At 49.2% G+C, this 15,129-nt stretch overlaps 1 protein-coding gene across 1 annotated transcript in view; it reads right to left on the bottom strand.

Moving 5' to 3' along the window:
- ITGB5 (integrin subunit beta 5) overlaps positions 1-15,129 on the bottom strand; it is a 116,043-nt gene that overhangs the window by 71,364 nt on the left and 29,550 nt on the right. Inside the window, exons 4-5 of the mRNA XM_056126814.1 lie at positions 8,992-9,241; positions 275-443 (exon numbers count right to left, since the gene is read on the bottom strand). Coding sequence (XP_055982789.1) covers positions 275-443; positions 8,992-9,241 — 419 coding nt within the window. The remainder of the gene's footprint in view (positions 1-274; positions 444-8,991; positions 9,242-15,129) is intronic.

The following is a 15,129-nucleotide window of genomic DNA, read 5'->3' as shown; positions in this document are numbered from 1 at the left end:
CTTTCTTTCCCTTGACAAAAGAGCCAAAAAGCCAAATGTATAAACAAGAAACAGCTGTCTTCTGGCAGAGACAGAGCCCACCGCACACAGCCACACCCAGCCTGGGACAAACAGCCAGCTCCTCCCGACTCCTCTGATCAGCAGTCCCCAGGGATGCTGAGCTCACCCTCAGTGGTCAGGGCAGGCCAGAGCCAGGCAGGGATGCTCAGACGTTGCCCTCTCCCACGGGCTAGGGCCGAGGAGCGGCAGGAAGGGAACTGGGAAGGAAACCTACCTTGCACACAGCGGCCTGCAGGATAGCATCAAAGCCTCCCTCGGGGGCATCGCGGTTCCGGGACACCCTCTGCTTCCGGACTTCCTCATTGAAGCTGTCGACTCTGTCCGTGAGGGGCAGCAGGTGGCGGAAGCCGAAGGAGGGGAGGCAGTTTGGAAACAACTTGTAACTAGAGAGAAAGGAGAGAAGAAGCACTTTCTGTCATTGTCTCTGGATCTCAAGTGTCCCCAGCCCAGTCTCCGTGCAGTCACCAAGTGCCCTGAGTGGCCACCAGGCACGTGTGCCCAGCCTGCGCCCAGCAACAGCCGGGTGTGGAGAACAGGGACAGGGTACAATCCCACTGTCCAACACGGAGCCTGCATGTGGGAAGTGGGAGCAACAAGCAGGCTGCTTAGAGGAAGCAGAGGACAGGGACCACAGGGACAGGCCACTGGAAAGTTTGTGGAGGGGCCCACAGCCTCCGGAGATGTGAGGGACAGGCGATGCAGGCGATGCAGGCACTGCACCTGGTTGCACAGAGGAACGTGAGGAGCAGGAGACTATGAAACCAGCTTTTGTTACATGCCATCACCTTGACAAGGACCATATAGCCTCACCACATCAACCTGCAAAGAGATCACCAAAATGTGCTGGACCTTCAGCCTATGCAGAGTGGAAAAGTGTAGGACAACACTGTTTTGTCCTTTCTGCATAGCCTCAGGTAGTTTAGGTTTATTGGGTTGCTCCCATTACAGTAGTCTCATTCCCCTGTGTTTATTTGTAACTTCTTTCTTTGTGCTCTGTTGACTTGTAAATTGCTTTTCTCTTCTCCCTATGTCCTTTGCACAGTTTATTCAGAGCAATGTCCTTTTTGTACTGACACAAGAAGACGGTATATGCTATGCTTTTGTAATGTGACTCTCAGTGTTATTTTTCTCCTGGGTATATGTTCTCTCACCTAAGCCTCAGCTGCCCTTACTTCCTAGTGCCCCCAAAAGCAGGGTTCCGACAAGGGACTGGACAGAACCAGGGCAAGAGGTAAGCTATGTACTACCCTGGCATTGAGATGGGCCTGGCCAAAGTGCCCTAATGCTTAACTATAAGTTAAGAGCTTGGTCATGGACAAATGCTGTCATGATCCAAAAAGTAATAATTAGATTGGAACCCTGTGAGGGTAGCACTGCACTGTCTGCACTGTAGCACAGCCCTCCTGTTGTTCATCGATTTGCTCCAGCGGGCCCAGTAATGTCTCCATTGCGAGACTTGTTGTTACTGTGTTTGGCATGTCGAATACATCACAGGGAGCTTGCCAGGCTCTGCCGTGCGGGCGAAATACTCTCAGTAGCTGGCCGGGCTCTCCAAGAGGGGTGGAGGAATCAAACACAGGTCGGCCAGGTCGGCCACATGCAAGGAAAATGCCCTATCCGCTGTGCGAGGGTTAGGAATGATTAATCTGGCTTGAGCGCTGTAGACTGAGTCTGTGGCAGGATACTCCCAGGAGAGCTGCCCTAGAGCCTCAATGTTATCTCTTACTGTGTCCATACAAAAATAACTAGCATTAAGATGTTGATAGAGTGGGGCTAGAGAGATAGCACAGCCAGTAGGGCGTTTGCCTTGCATGCGGCTGATCTGGGTTTGATTCCCAGCATCCCATATAGTCCCCTGAGCACTGCCAGGAGTAACTCCTGAGTGCAGAGCCAGAAGTAACCCCTGTGCATCGCTGCGTGTGACCCAAAAAAGAAGAAAAAAAAAGATGTTGATAGAGTTATTAGACTGAGGAAAGGAGAAAAACACCTTACAAGGTATTTTGCCTGAGGCAGTCAGGAAGGGCTTTGGAATACCTCTTAGGTGGTGCTCCCTTTGAACTTGGTGGGCCCTCAGGAAGGGCTTTTTTATGTTGATTTGGCTACCTGATTGGGTGCAGAGTCTGGGGAGTTAGAGAGACTAGAGGGTTGGAGGAGTGAGAGAGAGAGAGCAGGGCTGCGGTGTGGGTGTGGAGAGGCTAGCAAGAGGGACAGAGAGAGAAGAATGTAGAAGAAGAATAAAGGAGCAGGAACGTGGAGAGAGAGAGCCCCGGCTGAGAGACAGAGCGCGGAGAGATGAGCGAGAGAGACTGGAGGAGACGGGAGTGAGGAGCAGTGGAGACTAGAATGGGAGGCTCAGAGAGACTGGGGCAGGCGCGTGGGAAGAATGGAATAAATGGAATCTGATCAATCAATCGGCTTGGCCCTCGTTTCGTCCACCGTCTGCCCCATGGCCCTGGCTGCCCCAGCTAGGCAAGCGGCCCAGGGTCCCCCCGCCCCAACGCGGGCAGCTGGGGGAGAGCCCCCGGGGCCTCCCCCTGGCTGTCCCTAAAGGATCGAAAACACTGCTTCCTTAAGTGATACTTCACAGCTACATGTTCATTTCTCCTAAATGCCAACGAGGTCATTTTGCAATACACCACCAGGGCCAGAGAAAAAGGATGTGTGATTGACCCTCGTTTGATCTGTGGCATTGCAGAGTCCTACAAGCACCACCAGGAGTGATGCCTCGGCACCCGGGTGCGGCCCAAGTCACCCCCACAAAAAGAAAGTAAAACAGAAATGCGCCAGCTTATAGTGGACGATTACATCATTAATGTGCTGCGTCCTGCTCTGAGTCTAATATCAGGTGTTTCTCCTAAAATACCAGATAGTCTCATGGGCAGTCTGCAATGGGGGTGTCAAGTGGCCTGCTGCTGGGAGATTAGGCCCCACTTCTGGCTCTAGGCACTCCACCTGGATATACAGCTAATGAAAGAAGAGAAGCCCAACGTGTTTCATGACTGAGTTCAGGGGCCAGGGAGATGACTCAAAGGTGTGTGTGCTTTGCATGCAGGGAGGCTGGCCAAGAGCTCTAGGACCACATGGTCTCTGAGGATTGGCAGGAGTGTCCCTAACACGGGCTTGAGGGTGACCCAAGAGAAAAACAAGCATTGAAGGGTTCACTAGGCAGAGGACGGGGAGAGCTCCCAGCCAGAAAAGAGAAAGTACAAGAGTCCATGGCAGGAAGGAGCATGGGCAGCCTGAGGAAGAGCAAGCCGTGGGCTCCTGCAAGGGCTGGCAGAGAGGGCATTGTGAGGGCTGTAGGGAGCTGGCAGGGCAGGGCCTGCGGGGGCGGGGGGGGGGGTGCTGCAGGGGCTGGCAAGGCAGACCCCGGCTGGCCTGGTCTGTGTGGCCTTTAGAACCAAAGATGAGAAACACTCACAGAAAGGCCTGAGGTGGGGTGTGGTGGGGCGCTAGAATACATTTCCAGTCGGGTAAGTGACTGTAGGGACAACCGGGTCGGCCGCAGGCCAGGGTCCTGCCTAACTGCTGCCAGACCCCACCCTGCATGGGAGGCTCTGGGGACTTTCCCCTCCTAGGCAGATCCATTTACTCTGGGGCCACCAGGGCCTGTCCTCCACCTCGGACCTGTGACGAGTAAGCAGGGACAGTCACCCACTGCCCTCACTACCCTCCCCGTCCTCTCTGACAGGAACCCTCACCCCCCACACCCCCAGCCCCACTTCCTCTCCTCGGTTTTGCACCCACTCCCCAGTGTTGCCTGCATCCTCTTGAGCTTGAGCCTTGCGTCCCTCTCCACCTCCCAACTACTGATTGCGCCTGACCTTGCAATCAAGGTGCTTGCCTTGCATGCGCCTGCCCAGGTGATAGCCACAGCATCCCACATTCCACAGGGTCCCCCTGACCCCTGCAGGGCCTGAGCACAGAAGGACTAAGCTCTGAGCACTGTTTGGTGTGGCCCAACTCCACCCATCCCAGTAAACAACAACAACAACAACAAAAAAAAAACAGAGAAAAATTTCTTCCTAACAGAAGCCAGAACTGCACAGGGTCCCCACCTATAATGGACTGGCAGATACCTGAGCTGAGAGGCAGTAAACTGACCCTACCTCCCTCCCCACCAAGCATGACACCAGAAGTTTTCAAACTTGCTCTATCAACTGCCTTTCAGAAAAAACATTGCTCACTGTCCCTGTGAAACCCACCTTCTTTAAGAAAATAAAGAGGATGTGCTCCCTTCCCCCCCCCACCCCGTCCCTCACTGCACCCAAGGGTGCCACTGCTCCTCTGGCCCAGTTCAGTACACCCCAGGCCAGGGCCCCACTTTGAAAAGGTCACCACATCCCACTGTTTAGTCCAGGCTGTGTGTGCGGTGCCTGGTGGACTGAGGCGGGGGAGGGGAGAGAGAAGTAATTGAGTGCAATGAGAAAACCAGAAAAGCTGTGAAAGACTCAGCTAAATCTTAGCTAATTTTGACCTCTTGCCCATTTTCCCTTGCACACAGCAGCAAAGGGTCATTTTTATTGAGAATCACAATCCAAGAAGCAGGAAGTGGGGAGTATGTTCGCCAGACAGAAGAGGCCTTCCTGCAGAAACGTGACTTAGGAGGGTGGCCTCGGCACGGGTGCCCTGTGACTGCACAGTCGCGCGTGTCCCACGGAGCCCTGGCAAGTGCTCAATGACCTGAAGATTTGGGGTTTGGGGGAATCTCGGGCTGGAAACCCTGTGCCTTCTCCACACTGTGTCCAGGCTGCAGGCCCCAGGTTAGGGCCATGGACTGGAGTCACTGAGTTAAGCATGATTAACCAGGAAGAAAAATAAGATATAACTGCTGGAGCCAGAGAGATAGTAGAGGGGTTAAGGCACTAGTGCATTGAAACCCATCCTGGTTCATCCTCCAGGCTCCACTAGCAGTGGTCCCTGAGCACAGAGCCAGGTGTGACCCTGAGAGCACAGCTGGGGGTGCCCCCCCCAGTTTGGGGCTGCTCAAAGAGACTGGGTGAGCACCCGTGTATCAAGTGAAACCAGGGCTGGAAGATAACTCAAGCAGCGGGAACACATGCAGGAGCCCTGGGCTCAAGCCCCAGAATGTCCAGGGTCCCCAGCACTACTAAGAGTGACTCAGAGCTCTGCACCAGGAGCAAACCCTGAGAACTGTTGTATGTGCCACCCTGCCCACCAAGCAAAGACAATTTCAAAGCACCAGATCTAGAAACACCCAGAGAACAATCTCACAGCTGCAGTAACAATACTGCAGAAAAAGCTCACATGGAAAGTGTCCCTCCCACTCTAAACTCAGACCTGCTGGATAAGGCAGCATTTCTTAAATGTTCCTGGGAAGGGCCAGAGAGACAGCACAGGATTAAGGCATTTCACTGACCCTGGTGTCAATTTCTGGCACCACAAATACTCCCTTGAGCACTGCCAGGTGTCACTCTTAAGCACAGAGCCAGGAATAGGCCCTGAGCACCTCTGAGTATGGCTCAAACACCACAACCTCCAAATAAATTGATAACTTTAATCTTTTAAAAAAAATTAAGTGTTTTCCAGAAAGAGAGGGACAGACATAGAAAGACTGCACTCATCTGGGGAATATAAAATAACAGAATGGGAGACGAACACCCAAGAATAGTTGAGATAAGTTTGAGGAGGTTTGCTCCATGGCTTGGAAGCCGGCAGCAGATGCTGGGGAAAAAGGCAGCTCAGATAGAGAAGGGAACACCAAGTAAAAGATGTTTGGAGGATTCGCTCTGGATGCGAGATGCATGCTGAAAGTAGGCTATAGATCGAACACGATGGCCACTCAATACCTCTATTGCGAACCACAACACCCTAAAGGAAAGAGAGAGCAAAAGGGAATGCCCTGCCACAAAGGAGAGGGGGGTTGGGGGGGATCGGGTGGGAGGGTGGGAGGGCTACTGGGATCATTGGTGGTGGAGAATGGGCACTGGTGGAGGTATGGGTACTCGATCATTGTATAACTGAAACCCAATCAAAAAAATTTGTAAGTCTACAACTGTACCTCATGGTGTTTCACTAATAAAAAAAGAAAAAGAAAGAAAGAAAATTCAGTGTTTATGGGTAGAAGAGTTCCAGAAGCAGTGGAGGGTCCTGGGACTTAGGCAAGTTTGTGAGGACTCACTGCACAGAGGTGTGAAATTGTGACCCTTAAATTCCAGATTGTTGTAAACCAACGATTAATCAGTTGTTTGGGCCACACCCAACAGTGCTCAGAGCTCAGGAATCACTCCTGGCAGGGCTCAGGGGCCATATGGAACACTGGGCATTGAGCCCAGGAGGATGGATGGTCACATGCAAGGCCAGTGATCTACGTGCTGTACTATCTCTCCAGCCCTCAATACATCAATTTTCAAAGAAGGAAATAAAATAAGAAATGATGATACCTAGCCAAGATTGGGAACTTATCAAGGAAATGGCAGGAAGGCAGCCAACACCAATGAGAGAGGAGCGGAGGTCAGGCCAGAGAGTTAGGCCAGACCAGCTCACGGGTTAGACGGGTGTCAGCAGGGAAGGGTGAGCCACCACAGGCTGGGTGAGCCCAGCGCTGAAAGCTTGCTCTCTGCAGAAAACTAAAAAGCTGCCGGCCACTAATATCAGAAGCAGAAAATTTCTAGTCACCAGCTGACTTAGGAGACACAGTTAAGATCCACTTCAGGTCAATGGCAAGACAAACCACTCTGAGAATTGTCACCCCGCTGAGCAGGCAGAACTCAGTGATTCCCTGGTGGTAGGAGAAATGAGAAGACAATGGTAAAGATGGAGGAGTATGTGGCCTTTTCAAAGAAACTCACGAGGGTAAAAAATACTGATAATAATAAGGATCAGGGCCAGGAATAGTGCAGTGGCTAAAGAGCAGCCCTGGAATGGTGTCAAATCCAGGTTTGATTCCTGGCACCACAAAGTTCCCTGCGCATCACTGGGTGCATCCCTGGACCCTCAGCACCACTGCGGTGGCCCAGGTGACCTGGACACTGCAGGGTCCATGCAGCTCCACTTGGGGAAAAATCCAAAACCGAATGCTTGGATTCTGACAGTACAATTCAGGTCACCAGATGGATAGTGTGGGTGGAAGCAAAGGATGGGATCAGCGGATACAGGAGATCCAGTGGACTGAGGGGGGTGGGGCTGAGCAGACTGAGGAGCCTGAGCATTTCTGCTTATTACAACTGAAAGTTTAACCCTATGACATATATACCTGCCAATTCAGCATCATCCCCACGGCCCTCAGTCCTGCAGACTATCATTCTACTCTGCTTCCCTGAGTCCAGTTTGCTGTTGTTACTGCTGCTACTGTTTAGATTGTCAGCAGTGCTCAGGGATTACCCCTGGCAGTGCTCCAGAGGCATAATACCATGCCAGGGACCAAACCAAGGTTGGCCACATGCAAGGCTAGTGACTAAACCCCTAGTACCATCTCTTCAGCCCTCTGAGTTCAGCTCTTTTTACATTCTACATATGAGTAAGACCTGATATGTATTTCAGAAACAGCCCAACACCTCTATCATAAATACAGTGTTCAGAATCAGAAATAATATGCCAGACTATTCTTCAAATCCTGCGTCAGTAAATATCATGTGACTCTTCCTAGTGAAAAGTTCCTTTCACTCAGAATAGCTCTGCAATAGTTGTTCAATCTGACAATTAACCTGCTATGTAGCAGCATTTCTCCACTTTTACTGTAAGTCTAAAATTTCCGTCTTCCAGTAGAAACACTGGGGCAAAAGGAGAAGGAAGCTCAGAAGAGGCAAAAGGAGGGGAAGTTCAGAAGAGCCTTTGGAAATCTACCTTTCCCCTGAAATATTCTGCAATCCCACATTTCCTTGGAGTTTCGTTTGTGGATCTGCCACCACAAGAGTTGTCATTGGCGCTCGACAAGAACTCTGATTTCCATTGGGGACATTATCAGGAAGGAAAGCAAAGGAAAGGATTCACAGGTGGTCTACTGAGATGCTAGTGGAAGGTGAACTTTATCAACAGTTTTGGCTTTTGTCTACATTAAAATAAATTTAAAAAATGTAAACAGCATTTTTTATTTTGTTTTGTCCTGGTGAATTCCAGACATTCTTTGAAAAGGGACAGATTTAGAATTTGATCATCCCCAAGCACCACATTCACTTCAAACAAGAGAAAAGTGAATGTTGTTCTACCTTATTCCTCCATGATCACCTGATTTCATCATTTCCTGAAGCAATGATCCAAAATTTACTCATACATATATATATATCATTTTATATATATCACTTTGAGATGATATTATTATCTCATTCTTACTTTGGAAAAACTAGCAGGCTACTGAATGTAACCTGCTCACACGGCAGAGTCTGGCAAACTCCCCATGGCGTACCCAATATGCCAAATACCAGTAACAATGATGGGTCTCATTCTCCTAACCCTGAAAGAGCCTTGAATATGGCACTTTTTAAAAAATCTCAGGGCTAGGATGAAGGAGACGTTACTGGGGCCTGCTCGAGGCAATCGACGAACAACAGGATGGTGGTGAAAATGCTGAGGGGCTGGTGCAATTGTCCACTGGGTAAGGTACTTTCCTTGCATGTGGCTAACCAGGGTTCAATTTCCAGCTCACTGTCAGAAATGACCCCTGTGTGCAGAGCCAAGATTAGCCCCACCTCACCATCCCCTGCTCTAGCACCTCCCCCCCAAACTAAAGAAAAAGCTGTGTCAGGTGGGCGGACAGGAGCCCCAGTGCCTATGGCCATGGTGTGTATGGTCATGCATGCAGCACTGGACAGCTACTTTCCTTACATGCATGGCAAAGACAAGACTGGGCCATGGAGATAAACACTTAAGCCTGGACCCTCCTACACATGCTCTTCACCCTTTCTTGGGTTCACATTTTCCTGCCTCACTGTCCCTGCATCCTTAGTACCCAATAGGAGTGCAATCACTTACCCAATGCATGGGTTGGTCTGGTACCTCGGCGCTGTGTAGGAGAAAGGAGAGATGTTCTTGTCTACAAAGGACCCAAAGCCCAGTCGGAAGTTGCTGGTGAGCTTCCTCATTTCCTCCGCCAGCTTTGTGCCCAGGTTCCGGATGCTGTCCAGGTCATCCTTCATGGACAGGGAGAGGTCCATCAGGTAGTACAAGTCCACGGGGTAATCTTCCACCTGTCGGACCTGCAGCTGGAAGTTAGTCTTGTCCCCTGTGCCAACAAGGAGGTGAAGTATGTTAGTGGGCAACTGACAGATGTGTGGAGGTGGATCGCACATGTTAGACTTTTAAAGATGATTCACCTCTTACTTCCATTAGTAACTCTGGGTCTTACAGAATAAATATTTTCTTTGGAAGCAGAGTTCCTGAAGGGATTAATGGTGCTGAGGATGGAGTTCTTGGTTCTCCTTCTGCATATTCGACTCAAGATTTTTTTTTAACTTTTATCAAATATTGTGAACTACCTTATAAAATAAAAAAAATAATTAAAAAAGGGCTGGAGCAATAGCACAGTGAGTAGGGCATTTGCCTTGCATGTGGCCGACCTGGGTTTGATTCCTCCATCCCTCTCGGAGAGCCTGGCAAGCTACCGAGAGTATCCCGCCTACACGGCAGAGACTGGCAAGCTCCCTGTGGCATATTCAATATGCCAAAAACAGTAACAACAAGTCTCACAATGGAGATGTTACTGGTGTCCACTCGAACAAATTGATGAGCAATGGGACGACAGTGCTACAATGCTAATTTTTTAAAAAAAATTTTTTTTTTGCTTTTTGGGTCACACCTGGCGATGCTCAGGGGTTACTCCTGGCTCATGCACTCAGGAATTGCTCCTGGCGGTGCTCAGGGAATCATATGGGGTACTGGGAATCGAACCTGTGTCGGTCATGTTGGCTGCATGCAAGGCAAACGCCCTCTCCACTGTGCTATCACTCCAGACCCAAAATTTTTATTTTTATTTTAAGAAAATCTGTTAACTACCAGTCACCTCTCAGCAAAAAAGGACCTAGGGTTAAGGATGGAGTCCGATAATTGGGGAGAACTTTTGTGTCAAAGGCCTACACACAAATTGGGTAAGAGTGGTCCCAAATCATACACCAATTTCAGAGGAAGAATTGGCTAAGATAAGGATGTGACACCAGGAGAGTGTCAAGGTGAGCGTGAAATAGAAGACGGGAACAAAAGAAGAAAAGACAAGTACCCACACTATGAGTAGAATGGAGTGGAATGGGACTGAGAGGTGAGCAGGGAAAGGGAACATGGGGACACGGGGAGAGCAGAGAGCTGTGAAATAGCTCCAAAAGAGGCCCAGAGAGAGCTCAGTGGCAAAATACCTGCCTTGTAGGAGTGAGATGTGAGTACAATCCCCAACACCGCCCCATTCCCCCACACACACACACACACACATGCACTGAGCATTATCTGTTGACACTGCCATATGGGATCCCTGGCTCCACAACAACTAAGTGTGCAATCTTTAGCACTCCACAACCAAGAGTGCAAACACCACAACTCAAGTGCACAACCCCTGGTGAGCACCACAACCAAATGTATGCAACCTCCAGTCATCATGACAGCAATGAACAGAAAGGGAACTAAAATGAAATGAAATAGGCTGGAGAGGCAGTACAAAGCTTATGGCATTTGCCTGGTATGCAGTGGACCTTCATTTGAAGCCTGGAACTACATATGGTCCCTTGAATACCACTAGGAGTGATCCTGGAGCACAGAACTCAGGAACTCAAGAGTAAGCCCTGAGTACCTGGGTATGGCCCACAGGCCAAAAAAAACTGCTTCTGGAGAGATAGGGTGCTGACCTTGCACCAGGTTTCAATCCCCAGCCAGACCACTTGGTTCCTCAAGGTTGTCAGAAGTGATCCCTGAGAACCCGTGACTGAGATCTCCAAGCCTGCTCGGATTGGGACTGGGCCTCCTCCCCCCAGGTCCTCAGTTTTCCAGTAGCTTGGCAGTAGCTTGGCAGTCACACCCACAAACTGCCTGCCCCCCGCCCCCACCATGAAATCTCATCAATGGCCAAGATCCAGAGACTATAAACTAAAGCTCCCAGAAGAGAGCACCACAGAATGTCCTGACCCCGCACCAGGCTGTCTTCACCGGGGAACCTTGGATGGAGGTGGGTTGAGTTTCCCTCCATGCCTGGTAGCCAAAAACCTCCAGAACCTAACTGCCACCATGCCCAAGACCACTCTCCACATACTCGGAAGAGCGTCACCCAAGAGGGGAAAAGCCTCACCCAAGATAGGATGAATCTCACCAGAGAGCAGACTGGCAGGAAAACCCATGGTATGTGGGTTTGTGGGAACCCGTGACCAAGATTTCCAAGTCTGCTCAAATCGGGAAGCCTCCTCCCCCCAAGTCCCCAGTTTTCCAGTACCTTGGCAGTCACACCCACAAACTACCCTGCTCCCCCCCCCCCCCCCCGCGCTGGCGCTATGTAATCTCATCAATGGCCAACACCCAGAGACTATAAACTAAAGCTCCTAGAAGAGAATGATACAGAATTTCCTGGACATTATATCCTATCCATAACAAGCAATACAAAACAAATCGTCTAGCATTGCCTTTTTGGCAAATTTGAGTGGTGGTGAGACTGGTGTTGAAACATCAAATGTAACCAAAGTAGAGAGAGAATATGGGGAAATTGTCTGTCACACAGGCAGGGGAAGGGTTGGAATGGCGGTGGTGGGTGGAATACTGGGGATTTTGGTGAAGAAAAATGTACACTGGTAAAGGGATGGGTGTTTGATGATTGCATGACTAAAGCTCAAACTTGAAAGTTTTGTAACTGTATCTCATGGTGAATCAAAAAAAGGGTAGGAAATAATAATAATAAAGTAATAAAATAAAATTAACATTCAGAATAGAATTTTAAAAAAGTAATGTGGATTTCATGCCCAATTCAATCAGTTTAATCAATGGCTGAGTAAATAGCAGTACTCCTACATTAAGGTAAAGGTAAAGGTAAAGGCCCTCCCGTTGATCGTCGATTTGCTCGAGCGGGCCCAGTAACGTCTCCATTGGAGACTTTGTTGTTACTGTGTCTGGCTTATCGAATACTCTCGGTAGCTTGCCGGGCTCTCCGAGAGGGGCGGAGGAATCGAACTCGGGTCGGCCATGTTGGCCGCGTGTAAGGCGAACACCCTACCCGCTGTGCTATCGCTCCAGCCGTGACGAGGTGGCCGAGTGGTTAAGGCGATGGACTCCTACATTATTTAAAAAAAAAATAAAAGAAGTGATCCCTGAGTACAGAGTCAGAAGTAATTCATAAACACAGCTCGGTATGGCCCCACACACAAACAGAAATACCCAAAATTAAATAATTAAAAATGAACAGGAAACCATCACAGAACTTCAATCATCTTAAAAAGTTTTTTGAAAAGAAAAAGAAAAACATAAATAACTGAAAGTCAATAAAATCAAATACCTCCCCCTACCCAAAGCAAAGATAACTATGTTTCTGCCATGTGCCATTTTTCCTGGGCATTTATCAAACCACAAAAAGAAGTTTTTAGGCCCATCTGACACTTCGGAGCAACACAGATACAACTCACCTTACTGAAAATTCTAAGTACAGAAGACAGATGCCAAACATCAATCCCACTGAAAAGATGGAAGACAAAAAGAAAATAAACACTAACACTGTGCCACTATGATTTCTTTTATTAGCTACAGAAATTAAAAATTATTCTTGCAGGGGCTAGAGAGATCACACAGAAGTATTATCCCTGATCAGGGTTAGACCCCAATGGCCTTCTGAGTATCACTAGAAGTAGTCAGAGCACAAAGCCAGGAGTAAGCACTGAGCACCACTAGAGTTCCCAAAACAAAAAAATTCATTTCTTGCCCCTAAATATGATAGCCAGCAGATGAGAAGCGTTTTTAACTCTGAGAAGGGCTAGAGGGACCAGGGTGTAAGGTGAAGCCCTGCTCCCAGTGGACAAGTGACCCATGTCTGGCCAATGAGGGTAAGTCAGGTCAGGATAAAGATCCCAGATTCATGGCAAATCTCTAAAACACATGGTTTAGGACCAATCTCAAGCTGCAAGTCATACCAGGTCTGCACTTGGACTTCTGAGCCTCGCAGAGGCTCTAAGAGAAGTACTCACCCTCTGGGGAAGGCCTGCCCTTGCACATATGACATCAGGTGCCATTGCAAAGTGACTTGCTTCTGCCGGATGCTTGCTGGGCAGAAAAACCAACCCTTCGCTCTAACCTGACAACTAGCAAACTGTCTTCCCTGTCTTCTGTTTGCTTTATGAACAACATGCCTATAAGCTTGAGTGTGTGTGTGTGTGTGTGTGTGTGTGTGTGTGTGTGTGTATTTGCTCGAGACAAAACCGAGAGCCTCACACAGATCTACTACTGAGATGTGTACCTAGCTCTTAACTCCCGGAAGACTTTTCATCCATGTCATCTGCGTTCCCGGAAGACTTTTCATCCATGTCATCTGCGTGATTCTAAATGATTCTCAGACTTGTCTGGTGTGCCTTTTTCTCTAAGGAAAGTGAAAGCCTAGTGCTAAAGGATACCAAATAGTGGAGTGCATGTGCCAACCTGAGTACCTGAGTGTCCAAAGGCCCTCTCTATCCTGTCACTGGGAACATGGAAGCTGGCTTAAACTTTCTGGACAGAGAACATGATTCTCCATATGGCCCCTGTTCCTTGCACACCTGCCTCCCAATCCCCCCAAGGAGGTAGAGTTCATTGCCTATACACTGAAGAATCAAGTGACCCAAAGGATTAACCCAAGTGCCAGCTCTGCCTCTTGACTAGGGGTTCATCCCAATTCAATGTCCTTAAATGAAACCTGGAAAAAGAACAACCAACAGAGCTGAAGACAAGGGTACACGGCTGTGGGAGAGATGCTCTGGGACAGAGGAGGCTGCGGCACAAAGGGCGATGATTATCCTCAATGTCTGTTGCCCTCGTGTTGTGCCCTGACGTGTCCCTGCGTGTCCTGGCTCTAGCCGCCTGCAGATTGAGGTTGCCTTGGTTTCCTGTTGGTATAAGGCTATTTTTAAAAGCCATCAGGTCTGACTCAAACGGAAGAATGTCCGAGATTTCTTCCAGAATGAATTCCAAGCTGGGTAACGTCTGTCTCTGGTTCCCATCGGGCAAGCGAGTGGGCCTCTGCATGGCCCCTCCCCGCCTGGATGTCACGCAACAGTGGGAAATGACTCTGGGGCAGGGAAGACCCTGTGTCTCCTTGACTTGCACTGACCCCAGACCCAGATGGAGAGAGCCTGAGCAGATCATGTCATCTCTGTCCAATCCCAGGGCCTTCTAGCAAGGGCTCTGCATCTCCTTTCTCCTGAGCCATACTCCCAGTTGAGCCCCTCCTATGGTTCCTGAGTAATTAGCAGGTGACCTCCAGAGGACCCGGAAACTGCTACTGGCTAGATCTGGGGCCTGGGGGACTGGAGACAGGCTTGACAGGGTGGAATCCAGTCCCAGGGCACATAGGACCTGTCCTCTCCAGGAATCAGAGGAGCCTGTCCCCAGGGACTCAGGGGATCCTTTCCTCAAAGGACGCAGGGAGGCCCCCAGGACCTCAGGGTCATTTAAACTTGCTGTTCAGCTTCTAGATGGGAAAACTATGAGATGTCTGCAAGTGCCTTACAAATACTTCTGCAATGCAGCCCCAAGAGTCAACTATTAAAGCAATTCCCTATGGGGATAAAGAGAAAATTCTGCCAAAAACTTGGGTGTAAACAGCTTTAGCCATTCAATTTAATTCCAAATTTTCCAGAAAGGAAGGCAAGGAGGAAAACAAGATGTGTAGATCTCGCCATATGCTAAGGTGGTTTCTATTCTTAGTGGGAAATCTCTTGGCCTTAATTCTAAGGGAAATAACACCACCATCACCTACCACCACACACACACACACACACACACACACACACACACACACACACCCCTTCCCAGAAAAGATGCAAATGCTTTTAAAAAATTTTTTTAGGGTTTTCTGGGATAGAGGAGCACATGAAACTTTGTGGTATCATTTATGTTTCCACAGTTGCTCTCAGCTCTGATTTCTAAGGCCACTAACTCTTCCAAGGCACTGGTGGAATGTTCTGT

The sequence above is a fragment of the Sorex fumeus genome, unplaced genomic scaffold (assembly GCF_029834395.1).
Source record: "Sorex fumeus unplaced genomic scaffold, SorFum_2.1 ptg000063l, whole genome shotgun sequence".
Classification (NCBI taxonomy): Eukaryota; Metazoa; Chordata; class Mammalia; order Eulipotyphla; family Soricidae; genus Sorex; species Sorex fumeus.
Note: the sequence above shows the minus strand (reverse complement) of the source record. Positions and strands in the feature narration are given on the sequence as shown.